General features: G+C 35.0%; 1 protein-coding gene across 7 annotated transcripts in view; it reads right to left on the bottom strand.

The window, feature by feature from the left end:
* RPS6KA3 (ribosomal protein S6 kinase A3) overlaps positions 1-27,997 on the bottom strand; it is a 74,055-nt gene that overhangs the window by 29,323 nt on the left and 16,735 nt on the right. For 2 of the 7 annotated variants that reach the window (XM_058836832.1, XM_058836840.1), the window contains exons 3-7: positions 9,854-9,970; positions 7,685-7,766; positions 3,877-3,957; positions 2,810-2,889; positions 295-401 (exon numbers count right to left, since the gene is read on the bottom strand). In XM_058836832.1, coding sequence (XP_058692815.1) covers positions 295-401; positions 2,810-2,889; positions 3,877-3,957; positions 7,685-7,766; positions 9,854-9,970 — 467 coding nt within the window. Of the gene's footprint in view, positions 1-294; positions 402-2,809; positions 2,890-3,876; positions 3,958-7,684; positions 7,767-9,853; positions 9,971-22,459; positions 22,612-22,784; positions 22,846-26,165; positions 26,185-27,708; positions 27,767-27,997 lie in introns of those variants that run through there. The other 5 variants (XM_058836863.1, XM_058836857.1, XM_058836872.1 and 2 more) reach the window with 5 other exon arrangements.

Here is a 27,997-nt window from a genome sequence, read left to right as displayed (position 1 = left end):
GCAGGCATGGACTATAGGGGAAGAAAAGACTGCCCAATATTCCCAAAGACCCCCAACCCATTTCCAGAAATGTCTTAAAGAACAGAAAGACTTCCAGACAGTCTGAATGAACTGTCTAAAAGACAGACTGGTCTAACAACTAACTTGTACAAATTAACTCATAAACTTCCCTCACCTCCCTCTGTTCAATTTATATAGCAAATTACCAAAGTTCAACAGTTGTGAAAAAGTGCATAGGAAGAAGTGCGACAGAAATGAAATTAATACACTGCATTTCTCACATAGGAGACTTACTTTTCTGGTTTCAGGTCCCGGTATATTATTCCAAGACTATGTAGATGGTCTAAAGCAAGTGCTAATTCTGCCAGATAAAATTTAACATCATCTTCTGTGAACATCACCTGAAAAAGTAACAATGTATTTCACATGTGAAATCTGAAAAAGTTACACCAGCACCAACGAAACAACAACAGTGTTTTTCAGAAGGGTTTCTTACAATACTTGAATTCATCTCTACACAAAACACTAGAAAATTAAAATTTCTTGGTTACACAAAAACTAGAGATTATATAAACCACACTATTACATACTTTAAATACTTGGATATGCTTGACAAAAAATTTTTAAAGGCATTATTCTTTCTGAAAACTGGAAGTTTATCTGTTTCTGATTGTTCAAGAAAACAGAGATGTTGTAGTGAAACTGAAATATTTCGGAAGCACTTAAAGAATGTGACTACCTCTTGTATGTGACCATTTCATTTGCAGACAACAAATGGACCAAGAAGTCCAAACGCCTGAATTTCATCCATGAAGTAAGAGAGAAGAAAAGTATATGTATCCTGGTTTTGGAAAGAGTGTTTCTAGGTATTTTGAGAAAGAAGTTACAGTGATGGTAAAAGCCCCAAGGTGCAGCCTGAGATACAACTGTAGAAAAAGGCAGATCAAGGAGTAAACTACGTGAACAGCATGCATAGGAGCACAGGGAGGATCCCAGGTAGCAATCCCACTTTTTGGATTTGGAAGATAAACTAGTCTCTGTTAATGTTCATTGAAATGAACACATTGTCCCAATATATCAACTGTTGTGATCCGTGACAGAATATATTACAATTCAACTCTCCTGAGACTGCAGAAAAAGGTAAAAATAAAACCAGAACCTGCAGGATTTGATTTTATTTCAGTTACAACTCAATTATTTTATCTGCTTTGTTTTTAGAATCTAAGATGGATACCTAAGATAAAGCATATAGACCCAGAAAAAAGAAATGGCAATAAGGAGAAAAACTGAATATTATTTAAGCAAGAGCTAAGAACGGAGAATATGTTTTCCCCTTAGTAGTTTCATGAGAGAAAGTGATACTAAAGCTTGTACAAAAGGTTGTTGCTGATGTTACTCCTACAAAAGAGCCAATATTTAGTGCAGGCATATTCAAGAAAGGAAATCTCTATAAGAAACATTTAAAAGCTCAAATAATAAAAGATCCCATGAAGAGGATAATACACCCACACTACATTCTTTAAAACCATTGCATGGGACTCATCTTTCATAACCTTAAACATCTACAGTATAGACATCTAGCTTTGAATTAATCATCTTTCCCTTTGTAGTCAATAGGAAAAAAGCAACAACTTGTAGTTCATCTGATCTATCTCAAAATCACATGGAGTGGTATGAGGATGACATTAACAGCATCCAGCATGCCCATTTCACTCACCAGTTATGAACACTTTGCTTAGATTCAGGTACCTATAATGAACATTGGTCATCTAACCATGTTAAATTTTGTATAATATGAGCAGCTCAACACTAAGAAATCATCAGCAGGAAGCCAATATACGTTCTTTTTGGGGAATCAATAATGAACTATGACCTTTAAGAGAAAAGTATCTCAATTTTAGAGCACTAATAACTGATAAGTTATTTGTGGCAAAACAAACAACAAAGGGTAACTTGAAACAGATAGCATCATCTATCATGTAGTAATTTATGTGGTCAGCACAGAAGTAATGTACATGTATATACAAAGTAAATTCCATTCTACTCTCCTCTTAACAACAATAGCTTTGAAGTGGTGACCCAGATACTGTTGTAGCAAAAGAACATGGAAAGCAGCTACAACTGCAAGTCCAGGCTACCAGACACACACTGGATATAGTGTCTCTCCTAAGAGATATTTGCTGTGAGTTTTTGAACATGAGTAATGGAAAACAAATTTTTTTTTAAATATAGTGATCTATTAGATGCTAACATTTATTTTAGGAACTATAATCAAATTAAATTGAGGTAATGAAACTCTTCAAAGTTATTATTTCCTAAATCTATAAGACATAATACCATTATAACAGAGGCAAAGCATTCACTTTTTGGAAATTAGTAAGTTGAATACAATTCTCTTTTTAAATATTTGTACATAATGCAATTTTATGCTCATGGATTAAAAAAAGAGTATCTTCTCTGTCTCTGAATTCTGGGCGTTAAAACTAGACATAAATTTACTTTATATAAATCCAGGTTCAGAGTCTTATATTTAAACATGGTAGCAACAGGAGAAAATTAGGCCAGGTAGAAAAAGCAGCACAGAAAGACTGCTTGTCTAAGACTTTTTTCAGAAATAATGTAAATTGCCATCAGCCCTTCCATGAAGTGATGGTGCACAAAACCCTAACCAAACAAAAAATGAACCTGGTTAAAAAGAGATTAAAATTTTATTCCATGAAAATGGAATTTAAAATGTAAACTCTACTAATACAGACACTTTACAGTCAAATTCTATCAACAGACAATTTTTCAAATTTAAAAAGTGTACCTCTTTGGATAAACGTGTAAACAAGTCTCCTCCCCTGAGAAAATCCAAAATAAGATACAGCTTCCCTTCTGTTTGAAAAGCTGAAAAGATAAATTAAAAAAATTAAATATCACCTAACTTTATCCATGATCAGAAAAATAATATACCAAATAATCCATCCTTATTTTCATTATTAAAATTAATTTCTCTTTGTCATTTGTGGGAAAACACAGTGAAATGAATCAGGTAACTGATCCTCTACCATGGACCAAGTAATTCCTATGTATGCTATATGAAAGTAAAGCAAATCACTAATAAAATTCCTTAAAAATAAACTTTGCTTAGGTTAGCCAGCATTCCATTCCAGATTTTAAAGTAAGAAGCCAGTTTTAAAAGGGCAAACTAGTAACTAATGAACCTTTAAAAATCTCTAGGAACTCAGCTTAACAGGGACATTTACTGTAGTTTGCAAAAGAATGGCAAATAAAATAGTGAAAGGTACACGATTTAAGCCACATTAGAAAGTGAGAGACATGAGGTTTAACTGTAGGAAAAAAAAAAAACAAACTAAAAGAAAAATATGAAAAAACCTCAAACCAAAACAAAACAGAAACTCCCCTTTTTTCACATGTTAGAAGTACTGATATCCTCTCCCCTTACGCATAAGTATTCTGTTACAGGTGCTCAAACTATTAAAATTAAAAGGCTAATTTCCACCAATTTCAATGCAAGTGGAATTAATGCCATTGCATACATTTTCTATAGAATCAACAAAGCAACTGTAAGAAGTAACTTTAAAAATATATGTCACACAAAAGATTAGAGGTTTTGGAAAATAATGGCTAGTTCTTAATAGATAAATGCTTTTAATAACATAAAGGGCTACAGAGTCTTAGTGCCATAAAAATTTACCACTGCAGGAAGTCAGTCGTGCTTTTACACAAGAATTATTACAGAGCAACTCTTTGCACAATTGAGACTTAACACACTCAAGTTCTATGATTTTCAGAGCCACAAAGCGAATATTAAAGACTAACCTGACAAACACACATTTTCATGCTATAAAAACGAATTTTTCTGCAACTCACCATAATGTAACTTGACAATAAAAGGATGGTTAACTTCTACTAGGATATCACGTTCCATTTTTGTCCGAACCCGATCTCGAACTACAACAGAATGTGTGCAAGATTTAAAAAATAAAAACTTACATTATGACTAAGTATTTCTCATATGTTTTCTGATGTACTTCCCATTGTGTCCTGTAATATTGTAATTGTCTGCAGGTCATTATACTGTACACAGATGAGAACTGAGAGAATTTATTCCACATTTTTTTCTGATAAGTATCTTTATATGTTTTGATTTGCTTCAGTTTTTGCTATTGACAAAACCTAACACTAGGCAAATAAATTTAACAAAAGCACATGAGAAGACAGCCACCCTTCCTTCAGTCTGCTTTATCCTTAGTTAACCTTTTAAACATTACAGCAAAACTGCCACAACTATGTATAGAAAACATTCTGCTACTGAAAAGCATAGAGAATTAAAGTCAGAGCAAAACAAAAACAGTATAAATAAAATACTATCATAAAGATGTTTATATTGGTTTAACTCATAAAATAACTGACACTAATAAAATATTAAGTCCTTTACAATTTGGAAGGGATTTTTTTTTTTTCATTTCCTTTATTATGAACTTAAAATTAAAATACTATTGGTTCAATGTAGTGTATACTTCAGATTATATTTTTGATTTTAAGGACACTTCCTGAGAGTAAATGTGGATGGAGGAATAGAGCAGACATTAGAAGCAGTTGCTGCTCAAGCTGTCTGTGCTGTCTCTCCATGGCTGCTCTGAATGGGACATGTAAGTGCCCCAGTGCCACCAGAGATTAAACCCAAGCGAGCACCACATGCCAGCAATGCAGGAATACAGGCAGAGCAGTCAGCTGAGCACAGAACCTGCTTCAGCTGTTCTCCACAGCTCTCCTGCCAGCTCCAGTCAGGGCTTGGTTCATATCTGAAGCTCTGCATCAGCCAGGACACGGACAAAATTTGGAACTCTATACAGGGGAGGAGCTATCAAAGTTTGCTTTTAGTGGTTTAAGGTGCTGTGTTTTTCTCTTTCCCTCTATTCTACATTTTCTTACTGCTCCTTTCATAAGTGATATATCTTCCTGAAAGAAGCACCCCAGAGCAATGAAGTCACATCCAAAGTTTAAGTTGATGGCATTCCTTGTACAGTTAACAAGCCAGAGTTCTCAGATATTAAAACATAAGGCAGAAAAGAAAAAAAAGAAGAACAAGAAGCAAAATTCTGTTTAGGCATTTATCTATCTTTTCCCAGAAACAGGCATTTGCAATAACACAAGTACTTATGAAAAAGTTACATAGATATGTTTTCATGAACGAATGAATACAACTATGAAGTTTCCATCTGCCTGCAGAACACAGTCCTAAAAATGGATCCTCATGAAATAAGTGCTCAAATACAGAGCAAACATCACATTTGAATGGTGACCTTTGCATCTAAAGCCATTAAAATGTCACAAGACAGTTGTGCAGCTTAACTGTTTCAGCAGTTCATCTGAATTACAAGACTGAAATTCAGAATATTCTTCGTTTTTTTTAGGCAGGTTCAGGTGAGAAATAAATTTACGAGACTTTCAAGTGCCTGCAGTGATGCAACAGTTACATGGAAATAATGGACTTAACTAAACTCCAAGCAAAAGAAGTGTAAAGAACTGAGCTCAATTCAGACATTAGCATAAGCCATTATTTGACTTGACATCTGATTTTTGCTTGACTATAATTTCCACATGCGTTCTACTGGAAGCACTGATTTTTCTTAACACATTTGATTCCAGATGCTCTAGCAATGTTTTGGCTTTGTTTCTCTCTCCACATCATAAAGGGGCACTGAGAGATAACACCTTCTATCAGAGTGTATTAATAAACTAGTCTCTGCAGTAAACAAAATTATATGTGTATATATATATTCCTGGATTTGCTTTAAACATTAAGAAGTTGGACTGTGTAGTTACATCAGTGTGTTCTGGCAAGCTGCATTTCTATGAAAATATTCTCTCTAATTTTGATTTGTGGGTTAGGTACACTGTTTTCAAGTGTGGTCTTTTTGTCTTTAATTATAGAGCACAAAAAAAACTTTGTGAAATAGATTTGAAAGAGTTAAAGAAACACAAAGGCAAATAAAGTAATATACTGCATTATTGAAAAATATAGTATTATATATATAAAAAAGTTGCAATTTTGGAAAATAGAATCAATTCCATTTAATTTCATTTTGAAGTTTCAACAGTAAGCTTAATTTGCTTTCAACTCTGTTCTTCCTAAAACATGAATCATAAGCAAGCAGTGCATGAAAAGCATCTGGTAACCCAGAAACAAAGTGTTGAGAACCATGGCATCCTCCTGATGGTGTCACCTTTCTGCTCAAGTCTTTTGCATCCTTGAATTCTTAGTGCCTCAGAGAGTCTCCTTTCCCAATTAAAAGTCATGCTCCCAGTTTCTGTATTTATCAGTCTCTCCCATCTCTAGGCAAAACTAGAACCACTGCTTGGACTGGAATTTATACACAAGATTAAACTGCAATCAAAAGGTGATGAAGAGAAGCCCTCAAACATCTTAAAAAAAGCAACTGCTGAGTGACCTTTGACCAGTCCTGAGCTATTAACAGGCTGGGGAATGAAGGGCTGCTGAGGGTATTAATGTACCTTAAATGAATGGAAATCAAATTCAGAAAAATAGGAAGTAAATAATGAGAATGACACGTGCCACAAAACACAAAGGAATCAAAATATAGGAAACTGTTCAAAAACACACTCTCCATGATAGTTTTAAGTGTAAGACCTGTGACATTCAGCACTAGATCTTAAGTGAAAAAATGCCAACATGTCATCAGAAGTTCATAATCCTATGTTTTTGTTTTGATTCTATAAATATTTTACAATAAAACAATATAATAATTTATAACATAGGTAAAGCACTACAAGCTGTTGGATCTATCCCAAAATTATCATTTCAGTTTCAGTACAGTCATGAATTAGAAGTACTTCACATAGACAAAACTATTAAACAATGGCATAAAAGGACAAGCATACAATTTGGTTAAGGTATTAGTGCAAAAGATGACTTTCATTTTCATCTGTGGTAAAAAATACCTTGTTTCTTTTTTCTTACAGAATTCTCTGAGACAGAATTGAGATTGTTCAGGATTAGACTTATTTTGCTACTGACAGCATTCAAGATCAAAACCACTCAAGAAACAGAAAAATTCACAGTTCATTTTTGATCAAGTAAATTGATTTTATAAAACACAAAGAGTTTTTATAAAATATAAGGTTTTATAAAATACATTCTACATCGAGATCATGTGCCAAGAGTTTAGGGCAAATGTACTGTACATGTCTGTTCCAAAAAAAAAGACTTTAAGTTATGTGCTTAAGAACTTCTAGAATAAAACAGCCAATATAACGAATGCGCTTTTAAATATCATGACCTAATTATAAACTGAGCAAAAGGCATTAACTGTATCCTTGGTGACACACAGCAAAGGAAAAACGGAAGGATATTAAGTTTCAAATAACAGCTCAAGAGCAAGTCAGGTGGCAGATGTAACACAACCACTCTATTAACCCACCATCACAGAAGGAAAGTGGAATGCTGTCCTCTCTAACTACCAATATTGCATTGTTAATCCTTAATCCTTCCAGGTTTACAAGACAAAACAATGTATTCTGTTATTTCCCATTTCAGAGAAGAAAGGTGTAAGACACAATCTGTAGAGCAGCACCTGTGTAAAGATTAGGTTTTGGTATAATGTCCCTGATTTATCTTTTTTATTTTTCTTCCATTTTTCTAAACAATGCTTACCTTTCAAGGTGGCCTTTTTCAATACCTTCATTGCATAAAGCTGTCTAGCATCTGATCCTGAGATTTTTTTGACAAGGAAGACCTGCATTAAAAATTAGAAAGAATTCTTAAAAGAAAATAAAAGCAAGTCAGATTAATGTATTTTGCTATGAAATTTGAGTACTCACTATGATTTCAATGCAATTCTGTTTGACAGCTGTAGATTCTGAAAAACCAAACCTCCTTTTATTTCTTTCCTCCTATTCCTTTATTTCATAATCTAAAAGGTTAATTCAAGATACTCTGCCAAATTAATTTCAGTGAGTAAAAAAAAAAAAAAAAAAAAGATTCTCTGAGAAGTTCATCCAAATTGGAAACACAAAAATCAGCTTTTTAAAATGAATCTCTAGTTTTATCTTCTTGAAATTCATAGGGTGGCACAGCAAATGTGCTAATAAAATAATTTTCAGAGATGACAATAAATGTGAACAAAATTTGATCCAGAAACCTACATAAATCAATGTATAATTAAATAAGTTTAAAAAATATCCTAGTGTTGCATGTACCAATAAAGAAAAAACAACCTCAACAAAAGAGTGTTTCATTTCCTTCTTCAGTACCATGGAATTTCTTGCCTGGCATTGTTTCTAATACCCTTAACACAAAAGTAATTCCAGTAGAGACTAATTTTAGATTTAGAAATTAAAATAAATAAATAAATAAATAAACCAAACTGTCACAGGTTTTCTGGCTATGGATATGTACAGACACATGTGGTACATGAGGAAGTTAAACATGTTATATGAAATCAGTTTGATGTCTGGTTTTGTGCCCAGTTCTCACTTATGTTAACATCCCTTGCATCATCCAGAGACTACCAGATCATCATCAGGAGACCTTAAGAAGCACACAGATTTACTTTTTTTAAACTAAATATGAAACATCTTCACAAATTATTAGAACAAAATGATTCATGATTTTTAAAAAATATTGATGATTTTTGCATAAAGGCTAAGACAACTGAAGACAAGACTGGCACTTGACAGAAATTTGAGTCAGCTAGACAGTAGATTATTTTTGATTTTTTAAAACTCACATTCCCTTTTCTCCCTCCCATTAAAGTGCTGAATTTAGTATTATCAATAAAAGTGAATGGTGAAATGATCATTTATTAGCTTACTTCTCCTTACCCTTGAATGATTTACTTCTTGTGATCTGAAGATTTCCAAATAAAAACTTTGTTATGATTCTGGATTAAAACAAACCTTTGTAATCAGGTGAATTCTTACCAGTATGAATACAAAATTTTATAGTTCCTAAGCACCTAGACTTCCAAACTTAACTGGAACAATAATGTGACTAACAGTAACTTACTAGCACCAAAAGACAATTGGACCTATTTTTCTAATTTTCCCCCATATCTAAGGTGGGTTTTTCACATGCTAGACCTTAACATCACATTCAGAACTGCAATTAAGGCTGAAAATGGATGTAAATTCTCTGCTGTCTTGCCCCACATATTCTATTCAGTCTTGATGATCTGCCTTGCCATGTGAACTTAATGTTTTGCTTTCAAGTTGGATTTGGACAGCCACTAAAAGTTTAAAAAATTTATGCTTAGTGAGATCCCAGTACTCATGAAATGCTAGAAACATTGAATCTTTAACAGATGTTCAGATAAATATCAAGGTACATTGCACCTTAAGCAAATTATGACAAATAATGAACATGACTGGGGTATATCACATTTACTTCAGTAGCCATTATTGCCAAACATTTTTTCATTACAATTGCAACATGCTACAAAAAACAGCTTCTGTACTGGTAATGTCCTACCACGAGCAAGCAACAATACTTACCAAAAAAACCTTTCAATCTGCACCCTCTCAAATAGAGGGGTAGTTAAAGAAAAATGACATTCCATTTTAACAGTAAATACCCAATTACTTCATATCAAGCCATTTTTTAATTCAACTTTGAAACCCACATATCATGCTAACATGTAAAAAAAATTACTGCTTCAAAAAGATATGCCACAATTACAGTGCCCAGTTAGCACTAATTTAGAAAGCAGTTTTCACTTGCAACATTGCCTTAATGCAAAAAACCATGGCTGTTCTAAATATTTCACAACCAATATTAAATGCTATATTTCTGAATAATTTGTTCTACAAGAGTTCAGTTACCAACCTTTCCAAAGGATCCTTGTCCTAGTACTTTCAGAAGTTCGAACTGTGAAGGGTCTGCTTTCTCATGTCCTTCCTTTACATGGTGAGTTATTGCAATTTCTTTGATACTTCCTTCTTCCTGGCAGAGGAAAACAGAGGAATAAATTTAGATTAATGGTTTACAAATATTTACAAATTCACAATATGCTGAAAAATACCAGTGCCACTGAACCCAATGAACAAGCTGATGCCAAATATAGGCCAAAAAACACTTAGCAATGCTATTTGCATAATTAAGACAAATAGCAATTTGTTACACCTTACAGTTCAGTAACAACTGAACAACATAGCTTAAACTTTTAGAGATGCATCAGGATCCAGACAATAATAGAGCTGACAGAAGTTAGCAATTCCCAAGCTTTTTCTCTTTGGCCTATATTATTGCATTCATATTTCTGTTCCAGATTCACAACCAATTAATGGAAGCCAATCTTCTAAGAATTTAGTCATCTTAAAGCACACCTAGAGTGCATCAGATGGACCAGATGTCTTTGGAAAGCCCTCCTTTTTAACACTTGAATGAGGACCACTATGCTGCAGCAATGCTAATGCTCACCTTTTAAGACAGTGAGAGACTCAAGACATTTCCACACAAAGCAACACTCTGCACCCCACTTCAGCAGCAGGCTCTGCCTGCCACTGACAAAATTCTGATAAAGAAAGTATTCGGCCACTCTTCTCAAGGAGAGTCTATCCTATAAAAACTGCCCGGTCTTCATCCTTTCCTCTTCTGTGAGAAACTGGTCACCAGAAAGCTCTAAGCAGCAGTGAATCTTATTTTCTTGTGCTCTGCACTTAATTCAGTGTTTTCTGCACTGAATTTGAAAATCTCCTGAAAAGTGAAACTCCTTGCCAAACAAGGAAAGAATTTCAGAACTTACCAGCATCAAGAAAGTAACAAACCTGCATTCTTGTTAATGTCATCTGAAGAGCTATCTAGGCATTACATGTAATCCAATCTACTGTAAGTTAACACACAACTGACTGTTAGTTAACATACAGAAAGCAATATACTATCTACAGTTTTAACTTATTATTAATTTTCTATTTCTTCTGTGGGTTATAGTGAATAAAATAAATCTGAGAATCCTCTTCATCAATCTAATGAAGAACAGGTCTAAACCTGTTTCACAGAATTGCAGACTGGTTGACATTGAAAGGGACCTCTGGAGATCATCATGTCTAACCCTAAACCCTCTGCTCAAGCAGGGCCACCCAGAGCCAGCTGCCCAGGACCTGAATATCTCCATGGATGGTGACAACCTCCTTCTGCAGCCTGTGCCAGGGCACAGCCAGCCTGACAGTGAAGAAGTGTTTCCTGATGTTCAGACAAACTCCTTTATTTCCCTTTTTACCCATTGCCTTTGGTACTGCCACTGGGCAGCACTGAAAAAAGCTCTTTACACCCTCCCTTCAGGCTGGTCAAACATCATTTCACCATTGTGGATAACTGAATAACCCCAGCTACCTTTTTGTCCTCCATGTATTCTGAAACACTTAGTTTCTCCATGATTTTCCTGGGGATTAAGGCCTGGCTGACTAACCTATAGTTTCCTGGATCCTCCTTCTTGCCCTTTTTGAAGATTGGAGTTGACATTTGCTTTCCTTGAGTCCTCAGTCACCTCTCCCAGCCATCATGATAATTAGACGATAATCAAGCGTGGCCTCACAATGACAGCTGCCAGGTCCCTCAAAACTCATGTGCACTCCATCAAGGCCCATAGACTTAAGTACACTCTGTTAGCTTAAATATTCTCTAACCTATCCAGTGGCAAGACCTGAGAGAATGGCCTCAAGTTGTGTCAGAGAAGGTTTAGTTTGAATATTAAGGAAATGTTCTTCATCCAGAGGGTGGTTGGGCACTGGAACAGGCTCCCCAGGGAAGTGGCCACAGCACCAGCCTGACAAGAGTCCAAGAAGCATTTGGATAATGCTCTTGGGCACAAAATGACTCTTAGGAATGGTGCTGTGCAAGACCAGCAGCTGAACTTCAATGATCTTGAAGAGTCGCTTCCACCTCAGGATATTCGAAGATTTTCCTCTAAGAGTATGTATTCCTCACTCCAGTCTTTCCTTTCATCTATATACACCAAAATGTGCACTAATGAGTTAGAGTGATGTTAGTAGAGCCAGAGTTCTAAAACTGTGTTTCTGAAACACTGATTTTTAAGTTTTTCAAGCATTCTGCAAAATTTATATGCAGAAATTAGTACTGAAAGTATCCTTTTGCCTCTGATCATTTCAGTACTGTATATAAATGCAAAGCAACTGTCCACCCAGGTCAGCATGTTCTAAAACATGCTTCTCCCAGACTGACAATTCTTCTTCGAAAGATTATTTTTTTTTCAAAATATTACAAGGTTGGAAATGAGCTGCACATAAGAAATCCTGAGAATTTGTGTGAGAGTCTATACATACTAAAAAACTCCAGCACATGATTTGGAATAATGCATAGAACATGCAACTTTTAAAATCAGGGAGTGAAAAAAGAAACTTTAATGTGAAGAATATAGTTTTAATAATAGTTTTAGAACAGCCAAGACAAATCCAAGATGTCCTCTAAGTTTGGGTACCTGTTTCTATTTTAAGAAAGCCAAAATTCTGCATGTGTGTGCACATAGGCATGCTGAGTACTCCACCTAAAAACTGGAACTTCTGTCTTTTCAGGAGAAAATGCTACCATCATTGACTCCCACCTGAATCTTTACAGAGTCTGAAAGAAATATTGTTTCCTTTTAGTTGTCAAAGGAATAAATTGCTGCTGGACATTTTTGGTTTTATCTTTTAAATTAGTATATGATCAGCTGGATTACATACTACTTAAACCACCCACTGAATCTTAGAGAATCCCAAGGGAGGAACAGAACAGCTCACCAAAACAGACTGCCAAGTACACATTACTTCAGATACTTTGATTCATTTCTGCTTAACTGTTTTAGCTATTTGCTCCCTGGCAATCTTGGGAAAGTCAAAAACACGTGAAACAACGTTGTCAAAAACTTTTTTACCTACTGCCTTCAAGGATGCTAAGTAATCAGGTGGACATAGGAAGGAAATTGAACTTTTGGAGCAAGTACAGAGGAGGGCCATGAAGATGGTATGAGGACTGGAGCACCTTTCCTATGAAGGCAGGCTGAGAAAGTTGGGGATACTCAGCCTAGAGGAGAGAAGTTTGCATGGAGACCCCATAGCAACATTCCAGAATCTGAAGGGGGCCTACAGGGAAACCAGAGGGGGATCCTTCATCAAGAACTGTAGTGATAGGACAGGGAGCAAAAAAGTACAAACTGAAAGAAGGGAAATTTAGATCAGGTATTGGGAAGAAATTCTTTACTGTGAGGATGGTGAGATACTGGAATAGGTTGCCCAGGGAGGCTGTAGATGCCCCAACCCTGGCTGTGCTCAAAGCCAGGCTGGATAAGGCCTTGAGCAACCTGATCTAGTGGGAGGCATCCCTGCCCTGGGCAAGTGGGTTAGAATTAGCTGACCTTTACAGTTCCTTCCAACCCAAACCCTTCTATGACTCTATATTGCTTTAAAAGCATTACAAAACTCAACAAGACCAAGAAAAGAAGAAAATATATTAACTTGCTCTCTACACACAAACAAAATTTATTATTTCTGAATGCAGTGCAATTATTATGCAACCAACTTTCCAGTGGTTATTTTGAGCACCCTCTAAAAAACAAAACAAACCCCAAACCACCACTTCACATTCCTGATACCAAGAGAATATTCCCAGACTTGGCATTTTCTCAGGGCTCAGTTACTCTTCAGTCCATAAAAGGCAGACATAATAGAACTCTGTTTTAAACTAAAAGGAACTCAAATGATATCCAACTTTAGTTTGTTGGTAATACTTGTTTGGGAGCAAGCTGTATGAGGAGCGGTTGCCCACAAATCTGTAGTTTCCTTTCTGACATAACTGCTGAATATTTGTTACTTCAACCTGAACAGTGTTCTTTCTGCAAATGCAGTTAAAATACAAAAGCTAAGCTTTTTATAGAAAAGCAACGTATACATAGAAATACACATATATATGTATACATATATAGAAATACAAATTATATTCAGAGGTAATCAAGCCTCACTATCTAGCTGAATTAAAATACAAGTCATACACACTGTAGAAAGAGATCTCTATTCTCAACCAGCTGCACTAATTACATCAGATGATGGATGTCACCTAGCAGTAAACTGGAAGAGAAGCCAGCCATTCCATCTGGTACTGAATTGTTTGATCATTCCCTGGTACTTGGTGAAAACATTCGTCCCAAGTGATGAACTGAAAATAAATGAGATGCTAGAATACTTGGGTCCCCCTCTCCTTTCTTCCATTCCTTAACAACTGTCACGCAAGTACAGACAGTCAACTCCCCAGTTGCAATGGTGGGGTCTTCCTTCCAGTTACACCTGCACTCTATTGCCTACATTTCATTTCTGCTATTTATAAGCTTGGAAAGCTCCCTTTTCTGAGCTTATACTGCAGCAGGGTCTAAATAAAAGTCTCAAGACATGATTTCCTCTTCCAGGCACACAGTTCTCTCAAGGCCTTCTTCACACTAGAAAGTTACACTGCCTCAGAAAGCCATATTAAAAAAAAAACCCAAAACAACGAACATGATGTGAGTCAACTTTCAAGTGGTTGCTACTGGCTTCCACTACAGTGAAACTAAATACAGAATAGAAGGAAACAAACAGAAAGTAACATTACTCTGTGTTTCCTTAACAATGTAATAGTGTTAAATCAACACTGGCCCATAAGGGAAGTGAGTGAAAAACAAGTTTAGGTATGAATTTAAAATACCATATTCCATAATAATTTCCTGTACTGATATAGTCTGCAAGTCAGAAGTATTCTGGGCAGTATCTCCATATAAGTAAGCTTATAGTAATATACCTCACAATATATTTCTGCACAAGAATACACACATACACATAGGAGAGAACACCATATGATGCACACAAATAAAATCTGAATGAAAAGCTTTAAAGGAAAGAAAGCGGGATTCTGCAACACCAAGGGCAACTCGTTTTTATTTTAGGTAATCAGCTGCAAATTAGAAGAGGAAACATGCTTGCCAGTAAAACAAGAAAAGGACACACCTTCTAGGGAAGCAGTGAAAAACTATTTAATCATTATCAGGCTATAAAAATAATAGCATAATCATGTTGCTGGGAAAAAAAAATCAATATTTTAGGTACTTAATGAACGTTAAACACTCATTTTGCTCAGAGTAATTGAATTTATGTGAATTTCCTTTACTTTCACTTATTAATTCAAGAGTAAATTAACTCTGCTGCAACATAAAATACTTGTATTTGTTTCTGAGATCTTATTACAGGAACAACTAATAGGTAACGTGTTAAAAGAAAACCAGACTTTAAACCCTAAAGGAAATAGAGTCTTACTAGGCACGTATTTCTCAGTAGTGATGAAAAAACCCAGAAAAACAAGAGAGAAACATGAGTTTATCTATACACAGACTCTTCTGCAATTTACCCTTCAGAATTCTGAATTTTCAGTAGGAGACCTGAAAACTGCTCTCTGTAAAGAAATGGCTCATGCAGAGCTGGATGGCATAAGCTCATCAGTGCAGAACAAGCTGTATGTTATCTGCAGACCTTTTTCTGAGCAGTATGTTCCAGGGACAGCTGAAAAGCTGGTCTAGGACTACTTAACTGGGCTCTGAACTGCTGTTTAGAACTACCAGTAAAATCCACATTCCCATTGTGACACTTGTTAGTGTTTAAATAGCACCTCAAAAAATGGAAGCATTCTTAGTCTACAAATTTTATGTAAAAAGGGCAGAGAAAAAAATCAACTAAAGATTAAAACAATTAAAAAAAAAATGTATGCTGCAATATTGGCAGGATTATTCACAAGGAAATACTCCAGATCATCTAAACAGGCAGCACAGGATCAGATCTGTGCTCTTACTCATAGCAGGAAGAGGAAAGCCATTCAGAATAAGGAATATTAGCACATCCAAACATCATAGGAGTCTCACTGCACCTAAAATTCTCAGCCTCAGCTTCCTGAAAAAAAGGCATAAGCAAAGTGTGAACATGCACGATGACAAGTGCTTGGCAAAGAAATTTCAAAATACAGGGACAGAAATAGGAAATTCAGCAAGAATTTACTCTTAAAGAAGTATAAGAACTAGATGAGAATTAACTTAAACAGAATATAAAAGAATAAACTGCTATGTTATCTATAGAAATCTTACTTAGGAAAGGTATTTCTGGAAGACAGATTTCTGCTTTTCTAGATACTCAAAATTATGGGACTATGACTAGAAATATTTTAAACAGTTAAATCTTAATGATAATATATTTTAGATAACGGTTATTAAAAGAATAATAACTTCATCAGCCTCACATAGAGTGACAAAGACTTGACTATATATTTTTCAATATAATGAAAGTATAAATTAAAATTATGATATGCATAAATTGCTCCAAAGGAAAAAAGCAGCAGAAACCTAAAAACTGTAAAGTTTTAGTGCAAAAATAATAAGGATTGGTGTATTTAAATTGCTTCTACACACAGATGACATTTAAGGGGTGTAAAGTCATGAAGTGACAGAATTGGAAAGGTAAGGGAAAAAAAAAAAGTACAGGGAAACATTTACAGCTTAAGACATTCAAACACTAAAGTCAACAGCATGTGACTCTAAAAGTAAACTGGACCCATCCCGAACAGAAAGACTGACTCCATAGTCTCTGCTGTCAGCTTCAGTGAAATTAAACTGAACAGTTGACCAAAAGCAAGATACCCAAAAACTAAGATTCCTAACAAAGACAATTATGCATAACAAGACCGGGGACTGAAAGGGTCCAGGAAGATTTTATTTGATTATAATAGTGTGGGATTTAAAAAAATCAGATAACAACAACAACAAAATAATCTGATTAACTATGCAGAGAATAAGAAAAAAACTGGCAGGTTTAATTTTTTTTATCATACCAAGTGCAAATATAGGTATGTGTAGTACATACCATAAATACCTAGAGATTAAGGCTTTTTGAAAGAACATTATATTTATTTTTAACATGTTGAAACACTTCGAAAGGCTTGACATTACTTTTTGGATTACTCTGAAGCCTGTTATTGTGGAAAATTGTTGTTCTTGTTTGATAACAAAAAAGGATTAACAGAGCTAAAGGCTAAACAAAGTAAATGACTCCTTCACCATACCCAAGTTCCACCTGGAATTCAGAAACAAATTTCTGAGAAAGCTCTCTTTATAAAAGGTTGATTTAGAAAATCCCTGAAGTCATTATTGTGCGAGACATGTGATGAATAACCATCCTGAGTCCTTTGCATCAGGAAGGGAATACTGAAGATAACATACAACAACCGCATGCTGTTACAATAAGGGACCCAAAAGAACTGAGTGCAAAACAAGGCTGGCTGTATGCTCACTTCCCCATAAAATCAACATTACCCAGATGAAGGTGAAAATCTCCTCAGAAGTGTAGTGGATTTCAGCTAGCAGATGCCTAAATACTGATCAAAAAACATCCCCTCTGCACACTCATTGGCTATATGAAATATAGCAAGAAACACAACACCAAACCTGTAACATCAGAATTAAAGGTTTTGTGGTTGAACAAAGTAAAAGGCCACATACTAATCTCTTCTACACATAACAGATGGAAGTTATGAAATAAAGGACATAAAAACAGAACAAGGACAAAAAAATTAACCTCACACTTGCTTTAAATAAAACCTCTGAATTTTACAACACAATTTCTGGACAGAAATAAACCCCTGTAGTATCTTTGCTTTTAGAACTGAGAAAAAACTTGACTATCAGTAAGACATTTAAATAATCCGATAAGAAGGACTCACGACTAGGACAGATGTGGCTATACATAACATACTCAAGTTCATCAAAAGCCAGTGGGAGGGAAATTCAACACATGCAACAAATCCTTGGGTGGGTCCAGTAATCATAAAAGTTCTTCCCGAACATCAAACATTGTTGACATGCTGACCAAAAAGTGTAAAAATGAGGTTAAACTTTGACTTAAGGTAAACATTAGATAATAAGATTAACCAATTTGAATATCAGCAAATAACTAAAACTTCTGTAATAGCTAAGCCATCTTAAGCAACTGCTGGAGAAATTAATTTAAATGCTGATAATCCTGGTTCCAGCATTACCCAGGTTTCACCTCTACCTGTTAATTCTGTACTGGTCTTAACAGAGGAAAAAAGGGTACAAAACAGAGACATCTTTGACATATAGTTACTTACAGATGTAAGTCTTAGTTATGACTTAATTTGCTCCTTAAGAATTTTTTCAGATTTTTCACTGTAAAGTGATTTTCCAGCTCCTGTTCTTGTAAAGTTTTCCCTGAATTTTTTATTTTTACTATTTGACTGTGTTTTTCTGGAAGCCTCTGCATCACTGATTTATGCTGCACATAGAGCAATAGCTGCCACACTTCCAGCACAATCCTCCTGCCTCGACCTGCAGTGACCACAGCTGCTGAGGGACCAACCATGGGGCGGTGTTTAGTGGTGCTGAGAGTCCTTTCAGGAGTCACTGCCCCAGACTATGCAAGACTTTTTTCTTAATACACCATTTAGCATTTAACTGTGCCAATATAGTGACTTTAATACTTCTTTTAAACAGTCCCTATTAATACATTAAAAAATGTTGGTGGGATCCCATCAGAAACTCTTTAGGGAATTATTTAATGAATATTTTTAGCTTAAAATCACATATTACAGTATTTTTTGTATCTGTTTTATATGGGGATAATTTACACATGAGAAACAGCCAGAATCACCATCAGGAAAGATCACAGTTGTGGAACTTCAACTTCTATAGTCAGGAATCAGAATAAGAGAAAAAAAATCCTTTTGATAGATTTAATCATAACAACTAAGTCAACGCCATATTGCCCATATTGGTGAATACCTCCCTCAAACATCAGCTATTTTTAAACATAAGATCTAAAACAGGGTATCAGTCGTAAAATCAGTGTATGCTGTTGACGGTACTATTTTCAAAATGAATAAAGAATGAATAAAGAGCTAATTGCAATCTTATTTTTTTCTTGAAAAATGTGCAGCAGCAAAGATATTGCTTTTATCATTTTTCATTTGTTAGTTTTGATTATGTAGCAACATTGATTTTTCCATTTTCATTATGGAAGTAGCAGCTTTGTTTTCACATCTCTATCTCTTTTCAGGAATGTTTTGCTTCCTTTAGACAAATGCACTTTCCTGAAGCACATGTACATTGAGTACAAGCAAAGATAAGGCTGAAAACAGAAAAATGGATTCCCCAGCAATTTACTTAACGCTGCTCCAACAATGGTTATAGGTTGCATTTTACTACTTTGTTAGTCTTCACAGTACTGCTAAGAGCTCTGCTGGACATGGCTGTGCTTGGCAAAATATTTCTCTGTCACAGGCATCATAATGTTGATCCTCATAATCAAATAAACCATTTCTGAAGTATTGACTATGATATTAAACCTTGGTGCTGAAGTTACATAAAGCAGTTATGTCCTGTAAGGACAGTAAGCTTACTGAATATCAAGTGATTTTAAAAGGATGACTCAATGTTGGCACAGCTCCCCAGCTCATATACAGAATTTCCTTTTCCTCCCCTCCCTTGAATCTGAAAGTCTCCTAGATGCATTTTTACTTTCCCAACTTGCTATGAACATAGGATGAATTTTCAGCATTATCTGTAGAAATGAAATCCTCCTTTTGAGCTATATTCTTTGAAGTAATAAAGAGCCAACAAACTGAAAACCAGTTACTTTTACCTCTTGTATTAGAGCTTATAGAAATCTTCATTAAGGTAAAAATGGGAGTTAAAAATGTGAAGAGTGCTCTAGATATTTTTAAATATCTTAGACATGTTTTATATACATTCATGCATTCTATACTTTTTATACTCCTATCTTCAAATTCAAAACTACCTTAAAAAAAAAAACTTACAGTGCAACAAATACTTCAAAATCTCCCATTGTTTTGGTAAGCAGTGTTAGTTAAGAGCTAAATCACGGACTAAAAGCCGTTCTTTATATCTGTGACTAACATTCAATTTGAGTCACTTTACAGAACTAACCACTACTTATACGCTCATACACGAACAATTGTTCTAAAAAGCTGATTAAAAATTCTACTTCTGAAGTAGCAATCATTCCAATGCAACAAAAAGCAAAGCAGTACCACCCATAAAATTAAGTCAAGCAGATCTAAGGATATTCTGTATTTTTTGTCTGTTTTATACTGCCAAAGAAAAGCAAGAGTAGAGCAGAAGTTCTAAATGTGGACATCTGAAGTTAGAAATATAGGCTTTCACAATTTATGTCTTTGCTTATTTTTAAAAGATGGAAAAACTTACAATTTCAGCTAACATAATATCACTTGTTGCAGACAGCATCTATTAGAGTTTCGAAAAGAAAATTCTATTTGTAATTGTTTAGTTTCAGGGTCTGGATTTTTTTGGAAAATCTTAAATTGTTAGGTACCTCAGAGAAAAAACAATTTGTAGAGATAACAGTGAAAAAATTGTATTTATGTATTTATTCTTTACTCTTGTTCATTTCTGGCTTTTTCTGCAACAATTTGAGATCTAGAAGGTTTCCTATGTCTGTATTTGTTCCACGTAGCCAACTCACAGAATGAAGACTGCAGACCTGATTGCTGAGACAGAACTCCTCCGCTCTTTGGTTGTACAGATGAACCAAGAGAGGAATTTGAAGAATGAATCCTGTCCCAGAGAAACAAGCCAGAGGACAGGTAAGGCACAATGGATTAATGTGGTTCACCAGGCTGGGAGTGTAATTCTGAAAATGCTTTCTTTCCTTAAATGAAAATACACATTTATATAAAATATTAAGTCCAGGACAGAAGCAGGACACTACCCCTTCCTTTCCAATGGAACTGTGAGAAGTAGGTTGCTTGGTAGGTAAGTTGAGGAATTCCTGCAAGCATTTTAAAAGCTCAGTGTCACCAAAAGCAATTTTGCAGTGCAGTTCTCTTTTAATCAAACAGTACAAAATTATCTCATGAACTGAAATGTGCTCGTCAGCATTGGAAAAAAATACTCATTGGGTGGAACTTTCATTTCCCAGTAACTCTGAGATAAGTTTTTTCCTACTTTGTAAGCACTAGCATTTCAGAGAATTGCAATTAAAAAATCCCTAAATAATTCAAAGTTAAAAAGCCCCCAACTATTTAGAAGGGAAAATAATACCTGAGCATACTTAGCACTGATCTATGAAAACTATGAATCCTGCTTTATATTACCATGATTTCCTAAACATATACTGAAATCTATACGGATTGAAAACCGTTAATTTGGTCTGCAATAGCTAGCATCTTAAAATCAACAGAATGTTGAAGACAACTTAACCAGGCAGCTGTAAGTAGATAAAACATTGCCATTTTTTGACCAAATTTCTGAGGAATACCTTTCATGTTGCTTGTGGAAAAGAACTATAATTCAGGACTATGAGTTGATAAATATTTATTTTATAAGGTTTACATTGAAAAACCACTTGATTACAATGCAACCTATGTTCTATTGTTTTACACTCATGTCTTGTTCTGGTGTTTCACTTATGGCAAGAAAATTCCATTTAATTTTTTAATATGCATTGTAAAAATTAATACAATTGTTTAAACCAGTACACAGGCTAGTACGTGTCTACCAGTTTTACAAGTTAATAGACCTTCATTTAAGATGTTAAGTCATTACACAATAAGGTCATGGGGTTTTGTACCCCCTCACTGAAAAGTATTTGCAGACTTACAGAAGGATAAATGCAAAAAACAATTTGACTTCCAATGACAAAATGTTCTGTCCCATTGCACATTTATCTGTAATGTTAAATAGTTCTGAAACAGTGCTTGAGATGATACAATACTCCACTACTAATTTTTCTCAACTTAAACCAAACCTTTTAGTGCTTAAATGTATGCCAAACAAGACAAATTACACAAATAAAACATTTGCTGTGACTAAATAATAATTTGAAAGCTGAAATAACCCTAACACTATCATGCAAACATCACTACTTGTCATATCATTTCAGAAGTAAATTTAAGATATTATTAAGCCTGGGTTATTTTAACTATCACCACACAGAGCCATATTTTACAGTTTAAAGTACTATATGAAGATGTAACTATTAAAACAACCATAAAACAACCACTAAGTATTAAAAATACAAAAGTTTTTAATAAAACTTGACTCTCAGTGAGAAAATATACACTAATATACACTAAGCTCACATTTAACACCCCCCCCCCCCCGCCCCCCCATTCAAAAATTTAAGTTTTACATTATTTACATACAGGTAACAATCTCCTAATAAGGCTAAATTATCAGCAGGTATCATCTTAGAAACTTCTACAACATATGAACATACCACAGACTTTTTTTTAAGGAAATCCAAAACACTTTGTATGCAAACAACACTCATCCCTAAACAGTGAAAGACTAAAACTACTCTGAAAGTAGAAGTTACATTAAAGTAAAACTTCCCCCTTTCCCCCTTATTCTGTTAAATAAGAAACTAAGCTCACCCGAACAGAGCGAACACGCAGAGCCAGAAACTTAAACATGACTAAGAAACCATGATGTTTGGATTTTCTGACTGAGCGATCATAAGTCTAGCAGGGAAGACCAACCCTGGCGTTTCTGCTGTGACCAGCTGTTCCGGCAATTAGAAAATTTCCTGTCAGGCAAGTCAGACACAGTTGGGGGTTGGGGAGAGAGAAGGGGGAAAAAAAGGTCAAAAAAAAATAGAAAAGACAATAAAAAAAAGACATTGATTTCACACACACACATACACAGAGCTGTGATAAAGACACACTGGGCAGCAGTGGTACCCATGTTGCTGATACTTATAGAGATCAGCACAGGAAACTTAAGCAGATTGCCTGATAGCAACAGGCTGTTGCAGATGTTACTGATTCCCGGTTCCCAGAAAAGAACAAAAGACACCAGCATCTCTTTCAGAAATCACACTACTATGCAACATTTCACTGATTAAGCACAACAGCAAGTATTTTAAGTCCTATATGTGATAATCGTATTTTTATGAATTTAACTTTACAAAAGATTTTAAGATATCACGTATCACTACCTTATGGACTTCAATGCAGAGAATGCATAAAGATTCTTTTTATTTACTACAGTTTAGTTAGAGGACCAAAACTACCTTGTGCCTAGTCCTTTGAAATCCTGCACATTGAAAATGCTACACAGATGTTCCAGGCCAAGGCAAACTGCAGAAATATTTGAATTGGATTGCCCAGCTCAAATGTCTGACTTATGCACCGATGTTGTATTGCTCTGTAGAGAGTGAACTTCTTGAAGTAAAAAAGATTCCTAAGCTTTCATTCAATGTTTAAAAAGCCCCAAACACTTCAAATATTTTAGGAATTAAAATTTAATCTAGCTACTTTTTGAACAGTAAGAGATTAAATTTTTAATTTGATCTCTCCAGATTTAGTATGGGAGCTATTTTCCTGAATATTAATATTATCTTTAGTTTTTTTGATACTTGTTAAAACAATTAATTCTAAAGTACAGGCTCCTTTAGTGGAGCAAGACTGTTTTTCAAGTAATAAATAAACAAAGGCAAGTAAAAACCTTTAGTCAAAGGCATATACAAGTATTCAGCTATAAACATACCCAGGTGATTCTGTTTAGTGACTATGTATCAAAGGAAACCTGCAGAAAAAATACTGTAGTCCTGCTTGCACAAGACATGAAAACAAACCCACCCTGCAGACAGCTTCCCTTTACTGGATTCTAAAAAGTATCTGGATTACTGCATTTTTTGTTTTATTTTAATTCCTCTTTAGAAGACAAAGCCAGTAATTTAAATGACAGAACACATTGCTGCTATCTCTATCCCACATCCTGACTCCCCACAGTATCAGTTTCTAGCTTTTCCTTTAAATTGAGATTACACATCTCCCCAGCATGAGCCAAGATCCTCCTCTCAAAATGGAGAGCTGAAATAAAGACCTGACTTTAGCTATATCCAGAAGCAAAACTGTGCCCTTTTAGTGTTCTCTTCTACTCCTCTGGGTCTTTATTTGTGTCACATCTGCAGGGATGATCTTTTCAAATCTGTGTACTGAATATAACAACTATTATTATAACAAATACTACTACACAAAGGAGGTCTTTGTGACTCAACTGAGGGCTCGTAAGTCCTCAATGCCAATGTGCTTTATACAGTCCAGTGTGATACTTCCTTTTTGGAAGAAACAGTCTCCTACAACAGCAGTAACAAAGCATGAAGAATTATTAAACATTAGTTTCAAGATGAACAAAGCTTCTTGAATACAAGTACCTTACTGCAACACAAGGATTTGAAGTATTTCATAAACAGCACAATAATTACTTGAAGCTTCACTCTCTTCAATTGTTTAAAATTTGCAGCAACTTCCTCCTTCAAAACTGAAATACCTCAAGAATTTAATTCTGCAGTTTAACAGCAATATAGTTTTTTTCACTTGAAAAACTTAAAAGAAATTTAAAGAAATAAATGGGAGACCATTCAAGCTCTCTGCTTTTACCTTGTCAAGAATAGATACAATTACAGTAAAAGCAAGAGTGACCAGGAATCTTCAAGTCACCAAATTAAACCCTGTGGTACCAAAAAGAGCTTAAGGCAGATATGGAGGGTAAATGGTAAGGGCTTCTTTAACTACAATATTACTTCAAGATGAAAAGATACTGTGGGTAAATAATAATTTTCTTATCTTTTGGGTAAAGGTTAGAGCTTATTTTGCTGCAGATATGCTGTATCTGCTAATGGTGACAGGAATAAGGCATTTCAACTGAAACATTTGTACAATTACTGACTACTGCTCTCCCAAACCTTTTATGTGACCTCACAGTGAAGTACAAAGCAGAGTGCTTAGGGGTCAGTGGGGTTACTTCACAACAATAGCTCTCCTATAACTGGCATGAGTCTGCCAGGTGGAAGAAATTTCTTGTGTTCTGGGAGAACACAGCCTGCATGGTTCCCAAAGAGCACCAGCAGCCAACCAGAAACATTAAGATATAAGCTACACAACTCACTTTGAGAATCTCTCAGAAGAGAGCTTGCCCTGTAAAATATTTTCTTCGTATGTGAAGGAAACAGGTTAGAGGGCAGCAGTCCCCAACAGGGAAGTCTCTGATAAAAAGAACAAATTGCTCCAGGAAGTGGCTTACCTACCTTAAAATCTTTGATAAGGATTTGTATTATACTTGTTTATCAGGAGAAACAACTGTCTCCAAAACAAAGGGAATGTAGCATGCCTGTCACTCACAGTTCTGTCAATTACAGAACTCCACTTGCACAATGCATTTCCTTCTCCTTCAGTACAGAAATACAGTCAGTTTATCTCCCATCTTCCCCTCCTCATTATATAAATTGGATGATCTGAGTTTACAAAAATGAAGATAAATGCTGTCTAGACCTTCAAGAGAACAGAGCTCACAGACACTACAGAGAGTACCAGAAATGAAAAATGCTGAGGAGCTCTCAAAGCAATACAGAACATTTGGCAATCCCTGAGTTTTATTGAACACTAAAACATTTAATCTATGTGGAATCCATCAGGTAAACTAACAATCTCATATACCCTCAGTTTGAGAAGTGCAACAATCCAAATTAAATCTTTACAGGGCTAGAAGAGCAAGGCTCCATAGTATGGATTGATTTACATTTTTTGCAAAAAACAAGTAAGCAGCACACATAAGGAATGAAAAGCCCTTGTTTGACAAAGGTCAACAGTGAGGAACAGAGAGCTAATTTTTTGAGTTTTCAGAAGCTGAATACTTTTCTTCATAATAAATTTATTTGTATAGCCACAGCAGCAATATTCTATTAAACAGGGGATGTGGCAGCTTCCATCTGTCAGTTTACAGGCTTTGCGAGGCTACCATCTGTTTTCTCTCCATTTAACAAGTAAGCAGCTTGACTTTGAACATTGCTTACACTCTCAAATTATTCAAATTTTCTGACCAAGATCCAGAAAGTATCCTGCACCTAAAACACCAAATGCAAATAAGTCACTCAGAGAATCCAGTAGAACATGTCAATGAAAGTTTTGCTGTAACCTTTCCTCAACATCTGATGACATCTTCTGGGGAAAAAAGTATTCCAGGGCTTGCCTTCTTTATATATATATATATAGCCTTCTTTAGTTTGATATCTAAGAGGTAACATCTCAGACCAAATGGTCTGCACTATTTACAAGGATGCTGTAACTTCTTACTAACATGAAGACCTGCAAGTTCATTCTTAGACAGGTAAGATGCATCATGTCACTAAGCTGCTAACAAAATTCATCCAAGTTTCAGCAGAGTAGAGTGTCTTGGAAGATAATGAATTCCAAATTCCATCATATTAGACAAAAAAAGCATTCTGCCTTTTTTCATACAAAGCACAGTCTGGTCATTGACAAGGAAATGTCTGGATTTAATTTTACAGGTGTAAATTGCCTAAAAAAGCTTATTTGTTCAAAAATCAAGTTATTTGATTGTAAAATAGAATTAAATACGTGAGTACGTATATCTAAATATATTTAGTAGCATACACTGAAAGGAACTTGAGAATTACAGAATATTTTCAAGTACAAGTTTTGTATTTGTAACCCAAGCTATTACAAGTAGCTACACAAGTAGCTGTTTCAGCTAAAATTGTCAGTCTGTAAATAATGAGAAATTCAAAACTTGGATTATGGACTATGAATACTTGTGAATCCAAGTATTTCCCTAATGTTTAAGAAATTATAGCTATGTCTTAAAGCCTCTACCACAGAACCAAGAATTGTAATAAAAAAAAAAAGACAAAAATACATACACAGAAAATTGAAATGTGACGGGTGTATTAGCAAAAGTAAAACAAACATATCGAAATAATCATCAGAAATGCCTTCATTGTCATGTTAACAAACATGACTGTTCTTGAACATGGGAACTGTAACTGACCACCTGAGCAGGAATATCCAACACAAGTTCAGAATAGTCCTGAACTGGTGCTTCAACTTGCCAAAAGGCTAAATTTCTGAAACATTGAGTTCTCACTAGTACAGAATACTAGAACTTGAGGTAAAACTAAAAATCACTTAAAGCCTCTCAGAAATGTTTTAAAATCTAAAAATCTGTCAGTTTAGTTATGGGTTTTTTTCCCTGAATTTTCCGGAATAATATTTTCATCCTACATTATTTTCACAGATGAAGACATAACAAATGAGATTACCCCAGATTACTCTGGATTTAGCGTTACTGCTTCAGTAACGGATGCTGTTTGCCCATGGCTGTAACTGATGAATGATCTCCCTCTCCTTATCTTGACAGCCCCACTCCAGTGCTTTACAGATTTAGTATAAATTGTACAGTATATATGCATGTAAAACACAGAATCTCAGCACTGACCAATCAAATTCAATACTTCAACAATGAGATTGTATTGCCCAATGCTTCAGGTTATTTTTCCAATGTATTCTGAAGCCTTTTTTAAGATCACACTTTTCTTATAAACTCTTTTAATAAAAAATACTGATTGGAAAAACTACTGACTTCTCTTTGCAAGCATTTCTTACTCTACCTTTTGCCTGCCCACTGACTAGTCATTGTTACCTTAGTTACATATTTTTAGTAAGAGGATGACAACTACTGAGATTTAATTTTTTATCACCCTGATCAGCATATTTCAATATGATTTGCTTGATTTAGATTTAATTCTATATATGCTTAAATTCTGTTTGTTTAAAAGTAGAGCCAAAGCAAGAAATCAAGGGCAGTAATATGACCCCACCACCTGCACTGAAGAGGTTCATTGGAGGTTTGAGCCTGAATAGGTTCCATTTCTGCCTGTACTGAAAAAAAAACAACCTTTAGTCCTTGCAGGTTACAAGAAAGAAATTTTCCTGCAACTTACAAATGAAAACTTCATTTCTAGTGAAAAGAAAACTTTTTATAAATTCTTAGAACCTAATATTTTTTATATGTTTAATAATTAGGTTTAAGCTAGTAGAATGCAATGGTAATACATCAGTTGTACTGTTTTATCAGCTACATAGAATCCAGATAACAGAACAAAGAACTCA

This window comes from Poecile atricapillus, chromosome 1 (genome assembly GCF_030490865.1).
Source record: "Poecile atricapillus isolate bPoeAtr1 chromosome 1, bPoeAtr1.hap1, whole genome shotgun sequence".
NCBI lineage: Eukaryota > Metazoa > Chordata > Aves > Passeriformes > Paridae > Poecile > Poecile atricapillus.
The sequence above is the reverse complement of the archived record's forward strand: the minus strand, read 5'-3'. Positions and strand labels throughout refer to the sequence as shown.